The sequence below is a fragment of the Trachemys scripta genome, chromosome 22 (assembly GCF_013100865.1).
Source record: "Trachemys scripta elegans isolate TJP31775 chromosome 22, CAS_Tse_1.0, whole genome shotgun sequence".
NCBI lineage: Eukaryota > Metazoa > Chordata > Testudines > Emydidae > Trachemys > Trachemys scripta.
In genome coordinates, this window is record NC_048319.1 from 4,160,685 (window position 1) to 4,181,018 (window position 20,334).

Here is a 20,334-nt window from a genome sequence, read left to right on the forward strand (position 1 = left end):
CACCTGAAGTCAAATTGGAGGAACTTTCGATCCCAGCTACTGTGTCTATGACACAAGCTTAAGAACATCTCTAACTCAACCCATCATAACTAACACCCTCATCTTATGCATGTCAAGAACAACTGAAAAGCTGATCTCCTCCTATCAGGAGTCTTATACTTCAGATTTTTTGGACTACAGAAAATCCATTCAAAGAACTTTATGAAGCAGACATTTCGTAATGAACAGCTTCTGCGGGTATTTTATATGGAACTAGTAGGGCATGCATAAACACAGGGGAAAAGTGGTTAAAATGCAGGGACAGAGTGGCCATTCTTGATTCCTAGGCTCACCTTGCGTATTATGCTGCCTTCAGAGGTTACCAATAGCCAGCGATCAAGAAGGCGGCACACCCACCCAGTTAATTGGGCAATGCTGCTCACGGAAGGCTTGGGTGCAAGGGTAAAATGAAAGAACTCCTTCCTGATCTCCACAAATAGTCATCTTTCAGCCAGTAGCACGAGACTTTGACTTCCCATATTTTGTCTTACTGTAGCTAACCTACTAAATCATTCTTTATCACCTACTTTCAGCAATGAGCTCCAGAGATTGATAAAGTTTTCCCTAGTAAGTATCCACTTTTGTTTTAAAATTAGCTGCATCAATTTCAACAAGTCTCATGAAACAGGGACAAAAGGGGCATGCAGGTCAGATTTTGCTATACCCTTTATTATTTTTTTGTCTCAGTCAATTCCCGTTACTCTAGAATAATTAGATACTACTTTTAAGTATCACTGTTCTCCTTGCTGAGCCCACCCTCTTATGGCAAGCCCCATCACTCAATGATTTTCAGTGCCCTTTTCACTGTGCTTTGCTTCAATTCTAGTGCATCTTCCTTGAAGTAAGATTACCAGAATTCCCTTTGGCTGCTACTGTGTTAACCAAAGACATTTCAACAGAAAAGGAAGCAAACTACTGAGCACCTTGCAGTGTGAAATTGTTAGTTGAACAAAAAAGGGTTTTAATTTGAGCATTTGGGGGAATGCAAGTGGTGAGTTATTCCACCACTGCACAGATCTTTAGAGAGCCAGTTATTTAGCGATTCAGGAAATGGGCAATACTTCAGGCAGAATAGGAATGAAACAATACTGTGATATCAGAGTATTGGATGTTTTGGGGGCCCTTGAGAGCTGGCATTCCCACCATTAGTACAAATGCTATCAGCATTAATACAGTGCTCCTGGAAACTGTGACTTTTCACCAAAACATTATGAATAAAAGGAAAGCAGAACCTTGGGGCTGAGGGGAAAGGTTGCCGCTCTGAGTGTATTTTATATGCAGTTACTTACCAAACTGGCTATAAGGGAATTCTGGCTGAGCAGTTGGGGGTTTGCTCATGTCCTGAGTTGCCTGAGATGGTGGTGGTGGCGGTGGGAAAGCTAGTGGTGTTGCCCCAGGAGTGGCAGGTGGAGGGGGTACTCCAGGAGGGGCAAACTGGTCAGGTGGAGGAGGTGGAGCACCATATCCAAAACCTGATAAATAAGAGGCAGAGCATAAAATCTGTGACATGTTACGAGGCCAAAGGCACTTGGACTTTTCACTTGGCTTCAGAGTAATTTAACATTTTGTTACTAAACCCTTTGTAAGGTGTCTACAGAAAAGAGATTACTACTTGTTGCCTGCAGCTGATGTAAAGGGATTGATTTAACCATCTCTTGACAGTCATCCTATCCACAGCTAAAGTCTTTTAAGAGATGTGAAATCTTATACCTGTTACACAGACTGCAATCGAACCATCTTACCTAGCAAAAAATAGCTGAAGAGGTAGACACAGGTACCGAAAGGTGTACTGGGGGAGCAGGGAAAGGCATGGTGAGACACCCCTCCAAAAAGCCTTTCATCCATCCAAATAAGGAAGTTGTCAAAAGCCTCAGGCTGAAAAATCCTGGACAGGCTGTTTCCCCAAAGCACAAGAATCAGAACTAACAGGTGCATAATGGATGTGCAAGAAACTCTGTATAATTAAGGGCATCTTTCTGCCAGTTTTAACCCAATTGTGCATAGGAATTTTAAAGGAACGTAAAGGAGTTAGGTACCCAAATCCCATTTAAATTCAAATGAGAGCAGGATGCCTAATTTCTTAGGCTAGAATTTTCAAGGGAGCCTGTGTCTCTAGTCTTCAACATGCAGTATTACTATCTTGAATACCTCAGTTCTAGAAAGGAGAGGTCAAAAATAAAAGTCCTCAGTCAAAACGTAATAATACCATAACCTCTCAGTTTGTCTAAGTATTATTAATATGATCAGAATTGATGGATTCAAAGAAACATGAACTGAAAATATACTGATTTCTAGTTACAGAACAAATATTTGAGTGGATCCACAGGTGGATCAAATGTGAAAGACTCCAGTGAATTCACAGAAAGGCATGAAACAAAGACAAACAGAACTGACTAAAACTCGTTCCTGTGTTCAATGGCACATCATTGGTTCGAGACTCACAGAGGACACTTACTAAATGGTGGAGGGGTGCCATAGCCCTGTGGAAACCCTTGTGGAGGTGGGAATCCTCCAGGAGGCGTAGAAACTATGTATGAGGTAAAAGGTGGTGGAGGTGGTGGGGCTCCTCTTCCTGGAGGAGGCGGTCCATACCCACCTAGAAAATCCAATACAGAGTTGTGAGAACAGCGGTGCCTTCATCTAAATTCAGCAAAGGCAACTTTTTAATACTAAGTCAAAATTACCTCAAACAGAATAAAGAAGTTGTTACCGTACTTGGAACCAAATTCTCGGAAACTCTACCCCCTCTATGGATACGAACTTGGGAAAATACTCAGAGAACCCTGACTGTAAATAGCTCTACAGTTCTCTTTTTTGTATTTATTTTCTTGATGGCCAGTATCAGTTTAATTGCATTATCAGCAAAAGGGTGTATTCCAATTCCCAACACTGAATAGTTAAGAACAGAACTGTTCCCCCTGCCCCATATTTTTTTCCAATACAAACTCAAAAGTTGAGTTTTAAAACTAGCTTAGAAGCACTGTACTTGAGAAATTTACAGCCACCATCAATTCTCATTGAAAAGCAATTTACATCTGCACTACCAGTTGGCCTTTTCTACAGTTTACAATATACTAAACAATCAAACTTTTGTTACCTACTTACCAATTGCCTGTCCAGCTGGTACCCACATTCCTAAAACAATGAAACAGAATGACAGTTTATCCACTTATATATTGAAACTGTTCTATTAAAAATGGCATATAATGCAATTCTGAAAAAATAGTGTTCTACATTGGTTAAAGAGCTAATGCAAGAAGTGTCCAGGAGTCTCAAAACTCAAATTACACTCACTGTTCAAATTGAGAGAATATTCTAGCGTTAAAAGTCATTCCATAACTTTGTTTAAAAAGACTAAGGATTGCAAAGGTGAAGCTATCGTTACAAGGTGTTTCAAATATAATGCTGATAAGAGTTATCATTCAGCTATTTCAAGTGTTTTAGAACCATGGAACCTCATTTTATATTTGCTGCAGTGTGAAGGTAGAAAGTTTAACTTATTTAACAGTCCTGCATTTAATCCCGCCCACAGACTGATATAATGATACCTTTCCCTACAAATAACCAAGATGAAAGTGATCTAGTTTCTCAATCTGAGTTTGCAGATTAGCAAATCTGTGCAGACTGTCAAAGCCTCAGGTGCATCTTTCAAGTTAATAAGTACCATGGGGAAACAGTAAGCCATCCTATGGGGGCATAATGGACAAGGTGACGCCACCCCCTATCCCCATGGTAACAATTTCTCATATCTGAGAAAGGCAGGTTATATATTTGGTTAGATGTCTCAATTATGCCACTTTATTTCTTCATATGGTATGAAAACATTCTTTAGATGAATTCAGCACATTTATTGTGTGTCCAAAATCTTGGGTTTTTTTTTTATGGCATTCAAAACTAAAACAAGCATCTGCTCCTTCCAGCCCCAAAGGGCTCAAGCTAAATCAAGAAAATTATATGCATTAAGTGCTCCCCTGCATCACCACTAACAACTAACCCTAGAGCTGCTTGTTACTTTTCCAGGCTACACTAAGTAATGAAATACAAAGACACAAGATAGCCTGTTTTTCCTTCATATTTCACTCGTCATTTCTCTTGAAACTCATTTCAGATTTCATCTTTGAAAATCAGTGTTCCATAAATATTTTTAATCAGGGCCCCATGCCACCCACATTCCCACAGCTGGAGAATCATGCAATTCTCCCTGACTTCTCCCCATTACTGAGTAAAAAGAACATGCTGATTTGGTACTCCTGCTCCCCACACAAACAGAATGGATGAAGCACCAATCACAGTAATGATCCCCACTTAATCAGGTTGGAGGATGTTGAGGAAACAGAACTTGTGCTGCCAAGACCCACTGATTTCTGCAGCATGTAACAAAAATAATTCTGAAAAAATTAAATTAAGGAAAACCCCAGGCAGAATTGGGGAAAACAGATGCAGAGTTCTTTAGTTCTCTACTGTGTCACTGCATAGACGGCTTCACTCCACTTGGAAGTATCTGTATCACTAATGAGATGTTGTTACCTTTTGAAAGAATAATGCAAGTTAAATGTGGTCTGTAACAAAACCATGGCTTGTGACAGACACTGCCAGTTTTAAGGAAGACAGGAATCACTGGCTCTGGCTCTCTGAAACCCTCCCAAAGAAAATGTACCTTGAGGGCTGTATCCTTGTTGCCAGGTAGGAGGGGGCTGACCTGCCCAGCCATTGGCAGCACTTGGCATGATCCGGCTTCCCCACTGGCTGGCACCTGGTGGCCCTGGGGTTTGGCTTTTGCTATCACGAGGTTCTGCACGTTTTACCTCCACCTAAACAAACAGATTAGCCATTTAGGAGATGATGTAGGTTAGTTCACCCCCCTTCCCTTCACACACACCCTTAATTACACTTAAGACTACACTTAGCACCTTATGACTTATGTCTAAATACTTAATTATAAAACTAGTTAGGCCAGTAATTAAAAAATGTTTCTCAGGTACAATAGATGCGATAGTAAGACATTACAAGTCCTATATCAACATATATTTAAAGCAAAACATGTCCTACAAACAATTGCTGTTCCATTGTATTAAGTAGTCATTTGCTTGCTCATCTTAAAGCAGCAGTACCCTCTTACAATGGCTCTTTGCTAAAAATGTATAGGCACAATCTTTTTAACTTAGTCTTTAGACTATTTTTTAAATGTTCACTGTGACATTTACAAAGAAGAAAACAATTTTAGTAAAGATCTTTCCACAAGCAAAGAGTCCACTCTGAAAAAGGGTACTAATGCTTTAACATTTAAGGATGATTGGGGTTCATTTGGAAGTTATAGTTTAAACCCACCCCATCTACCTGCAATTTCAGCTCTGTTCATACCTGAGAAACACACATTTGTTTGTTTGTTTTTTTACTTAGGTTTTATTTAAATGTCTAATGGAAGATAAAGACTTACCTTCCCCAGGCTAACGCTTAAAGAATCTCAATAACTCAAACAATGTCAGAGGGAATGGATGTGATAAGAGAATCTTACATTACATCTAACAAAAAAGTAAACAAACATGCAAGTAATAAAAATGGACAGTTGAGTCAATAAGAAGCAAATCTTCATACTGTGTTAAGTCAGTGACAAAAACCTTCCTGTTTTTAAAAGTGTTAATAATCCTCAGTGCTTAACTTATTTCATTTAAAGATAAAATGTCTTAGGGCCCCAAGGCATCAAGTGCATCTGACCTACTTAAAATACGCTCCACATTCAATATAAACCTCAACCAAAAAATCTAGTTTCTGATTTAATGAAACACACAGCACTCATGTATGCTGAATTAAAGTCTTTTTTTATTTTATGATTAATTTTAGTGGTTGCCAGAATACAAAGAAAATAAATCTCAATCGCTAATTGGCCTGGGTAGTATGGAAAATAAAGTATTCAGAATGTTTCCTGCTAGGTCTTTAAACCATTCATGTTACAGAACAAACGGGAAATTGACACAGCACAAGGACAAAGGCCTCCCGCTCCTCCTCCCTTCTTCTGAAGATGCCCCAAGGACACTATACATGACAGTAACCAAACCTCTGTCAGCTGAAGGCCCTGCTAGAGAGGAACCAAGGGAATTTCTCAAAGAATTCAAATTAATGAGTCTTAACTCATTTTCCTGAAGGGAATTCCATTACTGCTTACAAAAGCAAAGTCCTGCTCGTAATTTTAAATTTCTACTTTCAGTAACATATGGATAGAGATTCACTTCAGCAATACATTTTTAATTATAAAGAAAAGTATTTCAAAATCTTGAAGCATCTATTAATAATCAATTAAGGGGGTGGACCATCCAATGTTACATTTATCTAAATGGCAGAATTTCATTAACCTGTAAACCAGCATTTGGAAGTGTTAGACTCCTAAACTAGGGACTGGGACAACCTAATGCAAACAAATTTTAGGATCAAGGTGAGAATTCTAGATCTGCCCAAGGCCAAAGTTATAAACACTCAAAAGAGGAAGAACTACCTAGGTTTCTTTCATGCAACCAGGGAAAATACTGCATATATTTGTGCATGTTTTAGACCAGGTCATGCAAGAAATAGTTCAGGTAATCCCAGAAAATTATTTCAACTCTGATGCTGAGCCTGTTCAGGAACCACTGTATAGCAAATAGAGACCTAAAGAGGCACTATTAGTGAGTAGCAATTGATTGAAATACCTCAAGAACTGATCACATAAAAGATTATGACACTTTAGAGACAAGGGGGCTCTCCACAGATTTACAGAAGCATAAAAAAGTAGCCGTGGCATCCCTTGGTTCTGTTCATAAATGGCGTACTGCCTTGCAATCTGTGCTCTAATTTAAGTAGTTCTTCCAAAGTTTAAGGTAATATCAGTGAAAAAGCAATGGATGTATAAAGGATAACAAGTAAATAAATGCTCCAATCCTGCAAATACACATATAACTTTACTCATGTAAGTAGCTGCATTGATTCAAATGAGATTATTCAACTACTCACAGTAAGAAAGTTATGCATGTTCCTCCTTCCAAGGTTTGGGTCAAAAGTGTGTTCATGCAGATAATTCATTTGTATTAATTGGTAAACCATTCTTTTTCTCAATGTGACTGTAGTTTCAGTGTATCGAAATAGGGTAGTAACCCTTTAAATACTTAATTTTTAACAGTGACTTTTTAAAGCGCTTTGTATAGAGCATTGTAATCTAACAATGCAAATTTTGCACTAACCCACAAGAACACATTACCTGTCAGCCAAAGAAATGCCTGAGAGATACTAGGCTGTAGAAATCTTTTAAATTCAACATGGAAAAATGTTTGAGTTAAAGGACTATGACAAAGTCCCTTGGTTTTGATGCAAGTTTCTTTGGGGTACTTTTCATGTAGATTTTCAACAGCCTTCTAACATCTATGTTTTCAAATTCAGGGTAAGCTGTATAAAGCTGCAATATTTTCGATTTTACCAGAATTTCCCTTTTAGAAGCTGTGATATTCACAATATAGTTAAGATTTAGGAATTTCTCTCAGGAACTACTTGTTCATTCTACTTTTAAATTTTCCATAGGTGAATCTTAATGTTCACAGTTGATTATACAATCAAAAGGAGTAGAAAGGCGGAATCCCTCACCTATCAAACCTCCTTGTGCTGACAACACAGTATGAAGATGAAACAACCAGAGGTCACTTAACTGCATTGTGGTTAAATACTATATAGAATATGTGGGTTCGTATCAAAGTTTCACAGTAAGTGACCCAATTTTTAAAAAACCAATCCTTCATGATGTTTTATGGTCTTTTTTGGGTTACAGTTTAGGACTATAAAGGCAGATCCCCTCAAAGTGCCTCAAAATTTGAATATGAAATGCACATCTGAAGGAGTGGTATGTTAAACCGAGCCTTAGCCAGCTCAGAGATTTCACTGGGATCTCAATTTACAAACATATGAGAATTAAAACTAAGTTCTATCCCTGCTGCTGAAAAGGAAAATAGTGAGCAGTCATGTAGCAGTGCATAAACCATGACTATTCATATAGTCAATTTATTCAGATACAAATTCTGCTCAAATGGAGCAGTTTGCTATTTGTATAATAGTCCAGGACTCATCTGAACTGTTTAAATAACTTGCATAAATACTCAGGCCTTCAAGGTCTGTTTCCTTCCCATGGGATAGGCAGCAAGTTAAGGAGAGGTTCCCCTCATATCCATTGTCTTATGCAAACTCAAGGGACTTTCCCCATCATCATGGACAAAGCCCTGAATTTGGATTTTCTTTAACTTTTTAGGATCTCCCCTGTTTAAACCACAAATTACTGATTCTATTTCACCAGTGAAATTGCCAATTGCCCAAGACTTGGTTTTGTCTTAAGGTAAAATAAAACTACAACTACACACTTTTTTGCCCATGATGTCGTGAAAATGCATGTTGACAGCCTGGTCCACTGATTGTTCGTCCTCGAAAGTAATAAATCCAAAACCTAGCCAACGACGAAGAGTGAATCAAGGTAGCAGGGTGTTGTGACACAAAACAGGATGATGAACAGTATTAGGGGCGGACCAAGGGTTCAAGCAGGGGCTTCAGATAACCAAGGCTTGTGTTATGAAGTTCTCAAAAATCAGTCCTCTGAGAAAACTGTAGTGTGTACTTTATATATAAATTATCAGGCAACTAATGCCTCAGCTTAGTTTCATACATGCAACATTACAAACTGAAACAATTAAAATCAATGTTTATCTTCTTGTATCTAATCCATCCACTAAAAGGGGTGGAGAGATAAACACTACCACAACCCTAAATGTTACTGTACCACAACTTCTAAAAACAATGTTTGTGGAACAGCAGGTTAAAATAAGGCAGCTTTGCTCTCATCCTTGAACCAAAATATATCCTAGGATTAGGAACCCAGGTAAAACTTACACTTATTACAGTTACTAATGCTGCAAAGTAACCCCCCCGCTCCTCCCCAAAAAATATTGTGCGTGTGTGGGGGGTATTTACTTTCTTGGAAAACAGTACAAATTTAAAGGAAATTTTTTTGAAATGTAGCTGATAAAGCATGAGAATTTTTACCACTCCATGGATGAATGATAAGCTTCAGAAACTAACAGCCTAGGTCAGAGATTCTCAAACTTCTTACATCTTAACACAGAGAGCACTTAATGGACATTACCCCTGCCAATCATAGCTCTCCTGTGCCAAATATAGCAGTTGCCTGCACAGCAAACGAGAAGTATTTAGCGGTTTAAAGTAACCAGGGTTGCCTTAAAAACGAAAACCAACCACTCATGTCTCTTGCTTGTCAATTCATCTCTGCCCAATCTGTTCTGTTGCTATCCCTTCCCCTTGCTGCCTAGTTCCCTTCTTCAATCTCAGTATATGTTCCCCAGGAGCCTTTTGCCCTGCACATCTCTACCACTGGTGCTCTGGTGTTCCGAAGGGTAACTCATTTCCTCCTCTCACCTATAGCAACAATCCCACTGGATCCTCCTAGAATCCAGCTGCTTTTACAGGCAGTTGGGTTCCAATGCCCATAGAAGCAGCCAGAAAGGAGAAGATACCAGCACCATGTGATCGGAGAACTCTCTGCAGTCACAGTTTGAGAACCACTGCGCTTAGGCTGTAGCTGCTGACACTGCCTAGAGAGTGGCAAAGTAGTGGTTAATTTCACAGAACATTAAGGCTGAGTCATGCCATCAACCACTCACTGCTGGTGGAATAACCAAATCCCAGGAAAGGTAAGAACACATGCAGTATATAACAGTTTTGCCATTCTTTAAATTAGCTAAGGGGTACAGCAGTAAAATTAGAAAGAAAAAAAAAAACCAAGGTGCAGCATCAAAAGCATATGGAATATGGGTGCATTTCTGCTTTTCTGAAACCCAAGTTTTCCCCCTTGGTTTGCATTTTGCTTTGCAGCTAGTGCTGACAGCAGCCATATATTGCTCTAAAGCGTTAAACAGAAATACAGTATCTATAACAGTTAGTGTCTCTCTAAGCTTATCCAACTGGGTTGGGTAAGCCCAAAGAGGCCTATTGTAGAGAAGGTTTATATATAAAATACACAAAGATACAGGCCAAAATAGATTCCAGCAGGTCAAATTCTGCTGTCAGCAACAAGAGCAAAAGACATCACTAAAATAAAATTAAAATAAAAGGAATAAACTTTTAGCAATTCCCACACACAAGAGACTGGCAGTATAAACGAAGTTTTGTTGGTCTATGATGAAAGCAGCCTCAAAACTGAAAGCTGCATTTCATCAATATATTTGTCTGAAGTTAACTGGAATTCTCAGCAGCACTGGAGTAGAAAGAGGACACATTCAAAGTCTACATTGAGTATTAGATCAGTTTAATATTACAGCCTTCCACCTCAAAAGATGAGGGGAAAACAGATGATACCCATCCAACTACTGAGATGGTCCATTAAAGTTTATTCACAGAAAACTGGGTGAAGACAGCAGACAGATGCCATGTCTCAGGGAAACAGACAATTTTTTAAAGACCCAAACACCATACCATAAAAAGAAATGAGAATTTAAGAAATGAGAATGATTACAGATGACAGAACTCCAGAGCAGATGGGAACGGCCACAAAATTTTAAAAGGATGTCGTAAAAAACGATAAATATAGCTATTGGAAGAATTGCTCTAACTTTTTTGAAGGCAGAAGTTTACTGATGGACTAGACAGATTTTGGGTTTAAGATGGGGGACTCGAGAACAGTGAAGCTGGACTGCAGCTAAAGGGAAGAAACTGAACACACAGTAAGAACCTCTGAGCTACTGAAAAGTAGTTGGTTTAGTTAATGAAACAGCATGAAAGCAAAGATCAGGACAAACAAAACAGATTATTTCTTTTAGGAAGCAATAATAATAATGTTGGCTATGCTTCTACTTTACTTGGAATTTAGAAAAGTTCTTGATAAAGCACTGCACAAAAGACCACAACAATGTGAGTAGGTATGGGATGTGGAAAGGATAGGATTGTGTGTAAAGTGAAGGACTGGACTTCAGTATTGAAGACCCAGGGCCAGAGTCTCAGAAGTCAACACAGCAACCATGATTTATATCACCTGAGGATCTGGCCCCTGGTTTTCTTGTAGTAAGCAGTCTGAGATGGAGGAAGTAGCAGTAGACTGCCACAGAGGACAGTAACAGGGCCAATTTTGATTTTTTTCTCTCTCAGTGACTCGATAAAATGACATGCACTAAGGGATTTGTAGAAAGTGAGAGAGCACTAAAGTCAAAGGAGGAAGGCAAAATTCAGAATAATGTGGATAGAAAAGAATATTGGCAGATAAGTGAGCTTCTGCAATTTAATGCAGAGAAATTTAAGATAAGTCAAAAGAACAAGAAGAGTATAAGCTCAATAGCATTTTATTTAACAAAATACCAAGCAGGAGAAAAATATTCTTGGATGTACAAACAGCAGCATTGAATACAAACTATGAGGAAATTTTTCTAGCATTTTCTGAGGGATTAAGGAGGCCATGTCTGGAAACTACATGCGGTTACCATGTTATGAAGAGGATACAGAAATGGAGAACAGAAACAAGCTACGACAGTGACAGGACTCAGGGATTTCAGTCATTTTTAAAAATTAGAAAAATCAAAGAATTGTGGGGTACAACTACTCCCTCAAATTGATGGGCTCATAGGCTTTCATCCCAGAATATGTCGTCTTAAAATTCTGCTTTACCCTGTAACACTGAGTGGATTGGAAGCCTTCTATTAATTTTTTAGTGCAGCTTTAGCAGCGGAGCCATTAATCCAAACCAGCTGTGATGTTTTAGTCCTTTTTACTCAGAGACTGCAAGATTGGGATAAATATTTCAAAGGTACAGGTGATGCAATCATTTCTAAAATATAGTTTCAAAACTCCAAGCAAGTTTTAATCAGGTGTTTATTTTGGTCTCCACTGCCTCCTCTATTTAAAATAAGCTGCTCTATAGCATTTACTGAATGGATGAATTTGTTTTTTATTTAAGGAGAACAGATCAGTTGCAAGAGGATTAAGACTCTATTATCAAGACAAAAACAAAACAAATATATTGAAACTTCGTTTACACCCCAATAAAGACAAAGCCCGCCCTTCCTCTGACTGTGGAACTGGCCTGTACCTCTGTGATAAATTATCACCTAGAGAGAAGAAATCTAAAGAGATATCGTTAATCACAGTTAAACAATTCACAGAGAGAAAAAGAAAAAAAAAAAGAAAAGAAAAAAAAAAACTTACTTAACATTACTGTACTTTACTATGAAACACTTAAATATGCCACTAAGGATGTATGTCTAAATTAAAAATAAAACTAAGACTTGACTTAGCTTAATAAATATGAAGTGAATATATTTCTTAATAATGGAATCAGAGGAGAAATGAAAGTTCAGATGGCAAACTATTCTCTAGCATGTCTCACATGCTACAAGGTGATCAGTGCAACTAAACTTCATGTACTTTTACAATAGTGCCTCTGTAATAGTTAACAAATAGATGATTGATGCAATGAAAGGCGGATGACATGAAAATTACTTCATATTTTGACCAAAGGTTACAGACTTGCTCATCTAGCCTATTAATTGTTTTCCTTTTTAAGGAACAAAAATAATAATTCTAGTATGAATGGGGACATATAGTTCCTGCAAACATATAAACAACTTCTCAAAGGCAATTTTATGTAATTTAAGAAAATTGTTTTTCCTTGAATTTCAAGTAAAGACATTTAACCAAAACAAAAAGCACAAATGGATGGATCTGATTCTAATCTCATGTTTAGAGATAATTTGAACTGCAAAGAAAAAAACTTGAATACAACACAACTGTAGACTTTAACATACCTTCATGTTAAATGGGGAAAATCTGAAGCAAATTAGTTAATTGAACTTTTTCAATATTTTAAACCATGTGTTCGGTTCAGATGTTTAATTCTGTTCATATTCAAGTAAAAAGAACCAGCAAAAAAATGAACATGTAACATCTGACTTTAAAAACAGACACACCAAATGAAGCTGTGTATGAAAAGCCTACGTTTGTGATATTTGTCCACTGAAATCTTTTCCTGAGGCAATGTAAAAAACAAAAACAAAAACAAAAAAAAAACTACGTTTTTTGATGGTGTGAAATAGTTTGCCATCTGACTACAGGAGAGGATGAAGAAATTTCAAGGACAAACTAGATCAGCCTTTACCTCGGGGCCTCTGTTTCTCTGCATCATAGATCATTACAACTTCAGTGACCTGGAAGAGAGAAGGGAAATTCTACTAACTACGTTACCAGGGGAGTGATACAAGCAGCGTAGAACAGGCTGGTTTCCAGCACTCAATCCACAAAGCACAATTAAATGCCTGATGTAGCCATCAATACCTGTCTGTCACAGCACAATGCAAATAAACTCCAGTAAAGAGCAACACTTCCCATTTATGAAAATTCTAACTGAGTTCACTTGTTCCTAGCAACTAAAGTATAATCACATTTTTGCTTATTTAGGACTGCAACAAACTTTACCCACCAAAAACATTGATAAACGAGAGTTACGGTTGCTAAACTACATATCCCACCAACCAGATCATAAAAATAAGGAAACAAACAATTAAATCATTCAACACCCGTTTTCAGTACTACTTCTCAGTCTCAACTACCTTTCTTCCACAACATGCACATTTCCACCCTCATCCTGAACAAGGTAGCCTTAATTCCAACTACTTTACTGACTAATATAGGATTTGTGTAGCTTTCCTGCTTATGTCTCTCTGTGGAGCATGATGTCCCTGAGGTAAGACATTTCTATGATGTTTAGGCAAAGTTATGCCAGTGGATAATGCTAATGATTGTTGTTTTAAATATGGAAATGATATAAAATGCCAAATTACAAAACTGGTGTTAAATCTGAGATGTTATCACATATGCATAGAGAGAGAAGCTTAAAGTTTTTGAGAACTGTGATCATTTAAGCTGTAGGAAAACAGGATAAAAGTTCAAAAAATGTTTCCTTTGCAAACACTGGTAAATATTACACGGAAAAGCCAATTGGTCTCAAGAGTTATTATGAAAAATTTGTATTGAGACTAAATTACATAAAATATTAAAGAATGCAAGCTTATTGGAGCTGAAATTGATGTCTCCATTTTACTTTGAAATACTCTGAAGTATAGACTCTCCAAAGTACTATACAACTAGTACAGAACACATGCATGTATTAAACAGAGTTAATCTGTACTGCTTTAGGGCTGATTATTGTCAATATTAATCACCCCTCTCCAGATTTTTCAGAATAAAAATTCACTGCACAATTAAGGTGATATGCATAGACTAACCCCAGGGGTGCCATTTATTTTAATACCAATTTTAAAGGCAGGTCATATGGCCATTTTCAAGTTAAATATAAAAATAAACCAGAAAGTTTCCAGTTTCATAACAATCTTGTGGCTATTCCTATATCACTACATCCCTGCTTTAAAAAACTACTTTCAATTTAGCTTAGAACATTTGTATCTCAAGCAGCTGAAATAATCTATTCGTCTGATACTCATTTGTCTTGCTTTCCAACTTCTGTGAAAGATTCCAGTCATGTTTTGGAGATCACCACAAAGGATACACTCACTTGAAGGTATATTATCGAACTCTGCTGATTCAGGTTTGTCATCATTTAGAGCTGGTAGGCCATTTGGAAGCATGACAACAAGCCATATTATTTTGACACATCTGTTCCACTGGTCTGTTTGATACCGCTTTGCTTGGTTTGAGTCCTACTTCCCATATTGGTCAGTAACAATCCCCATAGGTCTCTTAGAAGCAGAGCCTGCCTTTTTGTTGTCGTCTTAGCTTCTAGTTTTTCAGGCTGCTATACCTGTAATTCTGTGTGCTCTTGAATGTGTTTTTCCCAGAATGCAGGATCTCATATTTCTACAGGTACTTAAATGACTACACACACACAATTCTTGTCTTAAGAATGCTACCTTGGCTCCCCAAATTCTATTTTAACTATAAAGTGCTTCTACTTACTTTTATGGCACTTACACTCAATGGCTGTGGCCTCCTATATCTGATGGAACTTAACCCTGTATCTCCCAAGCCATCCAGGTCAGAATTGGAAAGCCATAAGTCTGCGAGAAGAGCCTTTAGAAATTATGCTCCACAACTATGGATTCCACTCCCCATTTTTATTTGTAAACTCAGTCTGTTGCAGCTTTTCAAACTAAAGAAACATCTATTAGCCATTGGGGTTAATCTTTTTTTAAAAAAATTATCGTTTTAACCAAATTTCATTGAAAAACATCATGATACCACTTGAGAAAGATGGCTACATAGATGCTTTGGGCTGCTGATGGAATTTAGAAAGATAGGTGATTTAAAGGTGAAGATGGTTACGAAAGCATTTTGGAGTTAGGGCGACCAACCAATAGCCACTGTGAATCTCTTTGCTTTTGACATTATGACTAATACAATTGAAATGAACAGTCATATAAAATTTATACTACTCCACAATATTTTAAATTGAACTTAATATACAAACTAATCTTTGAACATTGTAACAATTTACCTATTCCAGAAAAAATCTGACAATAAAAGTAGAAATAAACGTGAGTTTAATGAAGTCATATCTGGACATCTTCATTCTATATCAACTTAAAACTGAAGCGGGCAAAATTGCAAGAAAAGCATGAGTAAGAAACTGCATGAATACTAGTCTGACCCTAGAAATGAGATTCTGAAGACCAAAAGGACTCAGTTAATTTTAAAACAGCATAGTGAAACCAAAACAATGTCAAGTGGATCACCAAAAAGTCTTTCACCAATTTGCTTAGAGGACAGAGACCTGTGATGATGCAAATTCACTGAAGTACCTGCTGTTCCAAAAGCAAATGGAAACTTTTCATAATCAAACTAAGGTACAGTAAAACAGCAGCTGAAAGGAGGGTGATAAGTCACATTTATACTCAAGTCATAATTAAACTTGAGGGTTTTTCCTCCCCCCCTTTGAAGAGGGGAGAGAAAATAGTATCAGGAATAGCTAAACCAAAGGAGGCAGGGGAAGGTGCATAACAAGTTGCGCACATGAGGGCAAGCGATCTGATGAAAAATGGCAAATGTGCTGCAAAAGTAAACATTTACTATACTTTACCACAAAACACTTCAATATGTCTCTGGGGAAGTTTGCCTAAATTAACACTAAAATTTGACAGCTTAATGAAATCAGAATGAAGACGGGGGAAAAACATCTTGTAACCAGCCGATGCTTGCCATGATGATGAATGACTCACCACTCCGAATTTCTTGAAGTATTCCCTGAGCTCAGTCTCGCCACAGTTGTGAGGGATCCCACCAACAAAAATTTTATTTGATTTACTGTTATCACTTCTGGGTCCTTTCTGCTAAATCAAGAGGGATAAAATACTGTTAGTTAGAACTGTGATAAACACTGTAGCATAATCTTCCTTCACTGGTACATGAAGGTGGGTTGCTCTAATCCATTTTGCATTCTAGGACTAACAAAGTCACAATTCAAATTGAAGTCCAAACTTGGAAGACACCCATTTTGTTTCAAATGGAGCAAAAGCGTGTTCTGGATTCATTAATTTGGTATGCTTAGCTATAACTTGGTGTCCTTTCTTGGTAAGGACGGAGAACTGAGGGCAATGTTCTGAAAGCATTTATTTCTTAATTAAGCAGTATTAACCAGCAGGTTGTGGGTTGTGCTGGGATAGCAAATAACCTTAAGGGGATTTGTAGACACTATCATTTACATTCTTTCAATCCACAAAAGTTGGGTAATTAAAATACACCTCTACCCAGATATAACGCTGTCCTCGGGAGCCAAAAAAATCTTACCACGTTATAGTTGAAACCGCGTTATATCGAACTTGCTTTGATCCGCTGGAGTGCGCCCCCCCGCCCCCCCAGACCACTGCGTTACCGTGTTATATCCGAATTCGTGTTATATCAGGTCGCGTTATATCAGGGTAGAGGTGTATTACTGATGTCATTGGAGAAACTTGAATGTTGATTAGTCAATCGCCCAAATGAAGATGAACATCTGTAGCATACCTGGACTGTACTCTACCTAAACATCCCCACGGCTATTGAAGAATCACAGTCACGGATTACCTTCCCCCCCCCCCCGCCTTTTTTTTAAATGAGAGCTACTTACAGCCTAGAAAATGTCAAAGCCTATCAATTGTTGACTCTATACTCAATTTCAGCAACCATGAATTTACAAGCCAGGTGGACTTGGTTCACAATCAGTGGAAGGCTAAACATGTTATTCTGGGAAATCAAGATACGAGTCCAAGTAAAACAGACTTTATTAAAGTAACTTTTTTATGGATTTCTACAATTCTGGGTAATTAGAACAATTTTTTTTTTGTTGGGGTGTGTGTGTGTGTGGGGGAAGAATACTGGGTAGCAGAGAATTTACACTGATCAGTCCTAAATTGTAGTCAGATGGTTTCTACTTCAGTTTATTCACTTACAGGATAGACATTCAGGATAAAATTTTCAAAAGTGGCTAAGTGACTCAGAACCACAAGTCATGTTAAAAAGGTGATGGACACACATCTCAATGAAAATCGAAAGGCCAGGCTCCTAAGTCATTTAAGTCCTTCTGAAAATTTTACCCAAGTGCATCTATTCCCACAGCCATTTCAAATATAATGCCTGTATCATTCTCTTATCTAGAGTATATCATGAACTGTTTAATTTTCTTCCTCTGAGCACAAGCACCTTTCATTTTCTTAGAAACTGGGAGCTGAAAAGAAAGGGAGTATTTGCAGTACTAAATATTTATAATATAGTTAATATCGTTTTTATTAATAATGTAAGTTATTCCAGTAGAAGCCAAATATCCCAATCATATTCCCCAAGTAGATAGACGCAGCTTACACCAAGCAATTCATGTTCAGGATTTACTGTTCTTCAGAAACACAGTTCAGATTTGGGGACAATTTATACCTTCAAGTCAGCGGCACTGCTATGGGTACCCGCATGGCCCCACAGTATGCCAACATTTTTATGGCTGACTCAGAACAACACTTCCTCAGCTCTCGTCCCCTAGAGCCCCTGCTCTACTTGCGCTACATTGATGGCATCTTCATCATCTGGACGCATGGGAAGGAGGCCCTTGTTGAAATCCTGGTGGAATTCCTCAATTTCCACCCCACCATCAACCTCAGCCTGAACCAGTCCACACAAGAGATCCACTTCCTGGACACTACAGTGCAAAGAAGCGATAGTCACATAAACACCACCCTATACCAGAAACCTACTGACCGCTACATGCCTCCAGCTTTCATCCACATCACATGATCCATTGTCTACAGACAAGCCCTAAGATACAACCGCATTTGCTCCAATCCCTTAGACAGAGACAAACACCTACAGGATCTCTATCAAGCGTTCTTGAAACTACAATACCCAGGGCTGGCTCCAGGCACCAGCTTAACAAGCAGGTGCTTGGGGCGGCCAAGGGAGAGGGGCGGCACGTGCGGCAATTCGGGGGCGGCAGGTCCCTCACTCCCTCTAAGAGTGAAGGACCTGCCGCCGCCGCCGATTGCGGCTCCCCCCCCCCATTGCCACCGCCAGTCACAATTGCGGCTTCCCCCCTCCCGCCCACCCGGCGCTTGGGGCGGCAGAAATGCTGGAGCCGGCCCTGACAATACCCACCTAAGGGAGCAAAGAAACAGACTGAGAGCCAGAAGGGTACCCAGAAGTCACCTACTACAGGACAGACCCAACAAAGAATGCCACTAGCCGTCATCTACAGGCCCCAACTAAAACTTCTCCAGTGCATCACAAAGGATTTACAACCTATCCTGAAGGACGATCCCTCACTCTCATGGACCTTGGGAGACAGGCCAGTCCTTGCTTACAGACAGCCCCCCAACCTGAAGCAAATACTCACCAGCAACTACACACCACACAACAAAAACACCAACCCAGGAACCAATCCCTGCAAAAAAACCCTGTTGCCAACTCTGTCTGCATATCTATTCAAGGGACACTGTCATAGGACCCAACCACATCAGCCACCCCAACAGGGGCTTGTTCACCTGCACATCCACCAATGTGATATATGCCATCATGTGCCAGCAATGCCCCTCTGCCATGTACATTGGCCAAACCGGACAGGCTCTACACAAAAGAATAAATGGACACAAATGAGACATCAAGAATTGTAACATTCAAAAACCAGTAGGAGAGCACTTCAATCACCTTCAACACTCAATAACAGACTTAAAAGTGGCCATTCTTCAACAACAACAAAACGTCAAAAACATACTTCAACAAGAAACTGCAGAACTGGAATTAATTTGCAAACTCGACCCCATCAAATTAGGCCTGAATAAAGACTGGGAGTGGCTGGGTCACTACAAAAAGTAATGTTCCCTCTGTTGATACTCACACCTTCTTGTCAACTGTTGAGAATGGGCGACATCCACCCTGATTGAATTGGCCTCGTTAGCACTGACCCCCCACTTGGTAAGGCAAGTGCCATCTTTTCATGTGCTGTAATATATATACCTGCTTACTGTATTTTTCCCTCCATGCATCTGATGAAGTGGGTTTTAGCCCACGAAAGCTTATACCCAAATAAATGTATTAGTCTCTAAGGTGCCACAAGGACTCCTCATTGTTTCTGCTGATACAGACTAACACAGCTACCCCTCTGAAACAGAACTCAATCTGTAGACTTAACCATAAAGGAAGACTGAAAGCGACATCAGTTGATTAAAAAAGGCTAGTCAAAAATGGGATCTCAAGAATTTGGCTATAACTGCAAAGATTTCATCCTCATTTTGTGCTTTGCATGCTCATATATTTTACAAGTTACACTATCTGAAGAATAGGAAAAAAAGTAGATGCTAGATAAACAGCTACTTTACCAGTTAGATTAAAAACAAAAACAAAAAACACACACACCCAGGAGACAGAACAATACTAAAATTAAACCAGTAAAATAAATATATTTCAGAAAAAAATATGTTCAAAATATAGCAGAACTTTAAACAGAGCAACGATCCAGTTTTCTTCCCCAAAAAGGTGGTGGTGGAGGTTAAGCTGTGGTACAAAATACCTGATGCTACCACAGTATAAGGAACATAAATAAGTTTTTAATTAATTCATCCCCCATCTCTCATCCGCAAAAAACCCTTACACAAGTGTTGATGAAATTCTTGAACTTTGTGTAAATCAGACGTAAGAGCTAATTCAGATTTAGCCTGTTTGAAATTTCACAAAAGCATACAATTTAACTTCTACTCTATTTGTCCTTGCATAGTCACAGATCTTCATCACCACCATTACCCACGTTCAATCATACTTGCT

At 38.6% G+C, this 20,334-nt stretch overlaps 1 protein-coding gene across 6 annotated transcripts in view; it reads right to left on the reverse strand.

Moving 5' to 3' along the window:
* DAZAP1 (DAZ associated protein 1) overlaps positions 1–20,334 on the reverse strand; it is a 36,753-nt gene that overhangs the window by 5,407 nt on the left and 11,012 nt on the right. For 3 of the 6 annotated variants that reach the window (XM_034755617.1, XM_034755619.1, XM_034755620.1), the window contains exons 5-11: positions 16,275–16,385; positions 13,202–13,250; positions 8,412–8,494; positions 4,697–4,850; positions 3,145–3,174; positions 2,495–2,635; positions 1,329–1,511 (exon numbers count right to left, since the gene is read on the reverse strand). In XM_034755617.1, coding sequence (XP_034611508.1) covers positions 1,329–1,511; positions 2,495–2,635; positions 3,145–3,174; positions 4,697–4,850; positions 8,412–8,494; positions 13,202–13,250; positions 16,275–16,385 — 751 coding nt within the window. Of the gene's footprint in view, positions 1–1,328; positions 1,512–2,494; positions 2,636–3,144; positions 3,175–4,696; positions 4,851–8,411; positions 8,495–13,201; positions 13,251–16,274; positions 16,387–20,334 lie in introns of those variants that run through there. The other 3 variants (XM_034755618.1, XM_034755621.1, XM_034755622.1) reach the window with 3 other exon arrangements.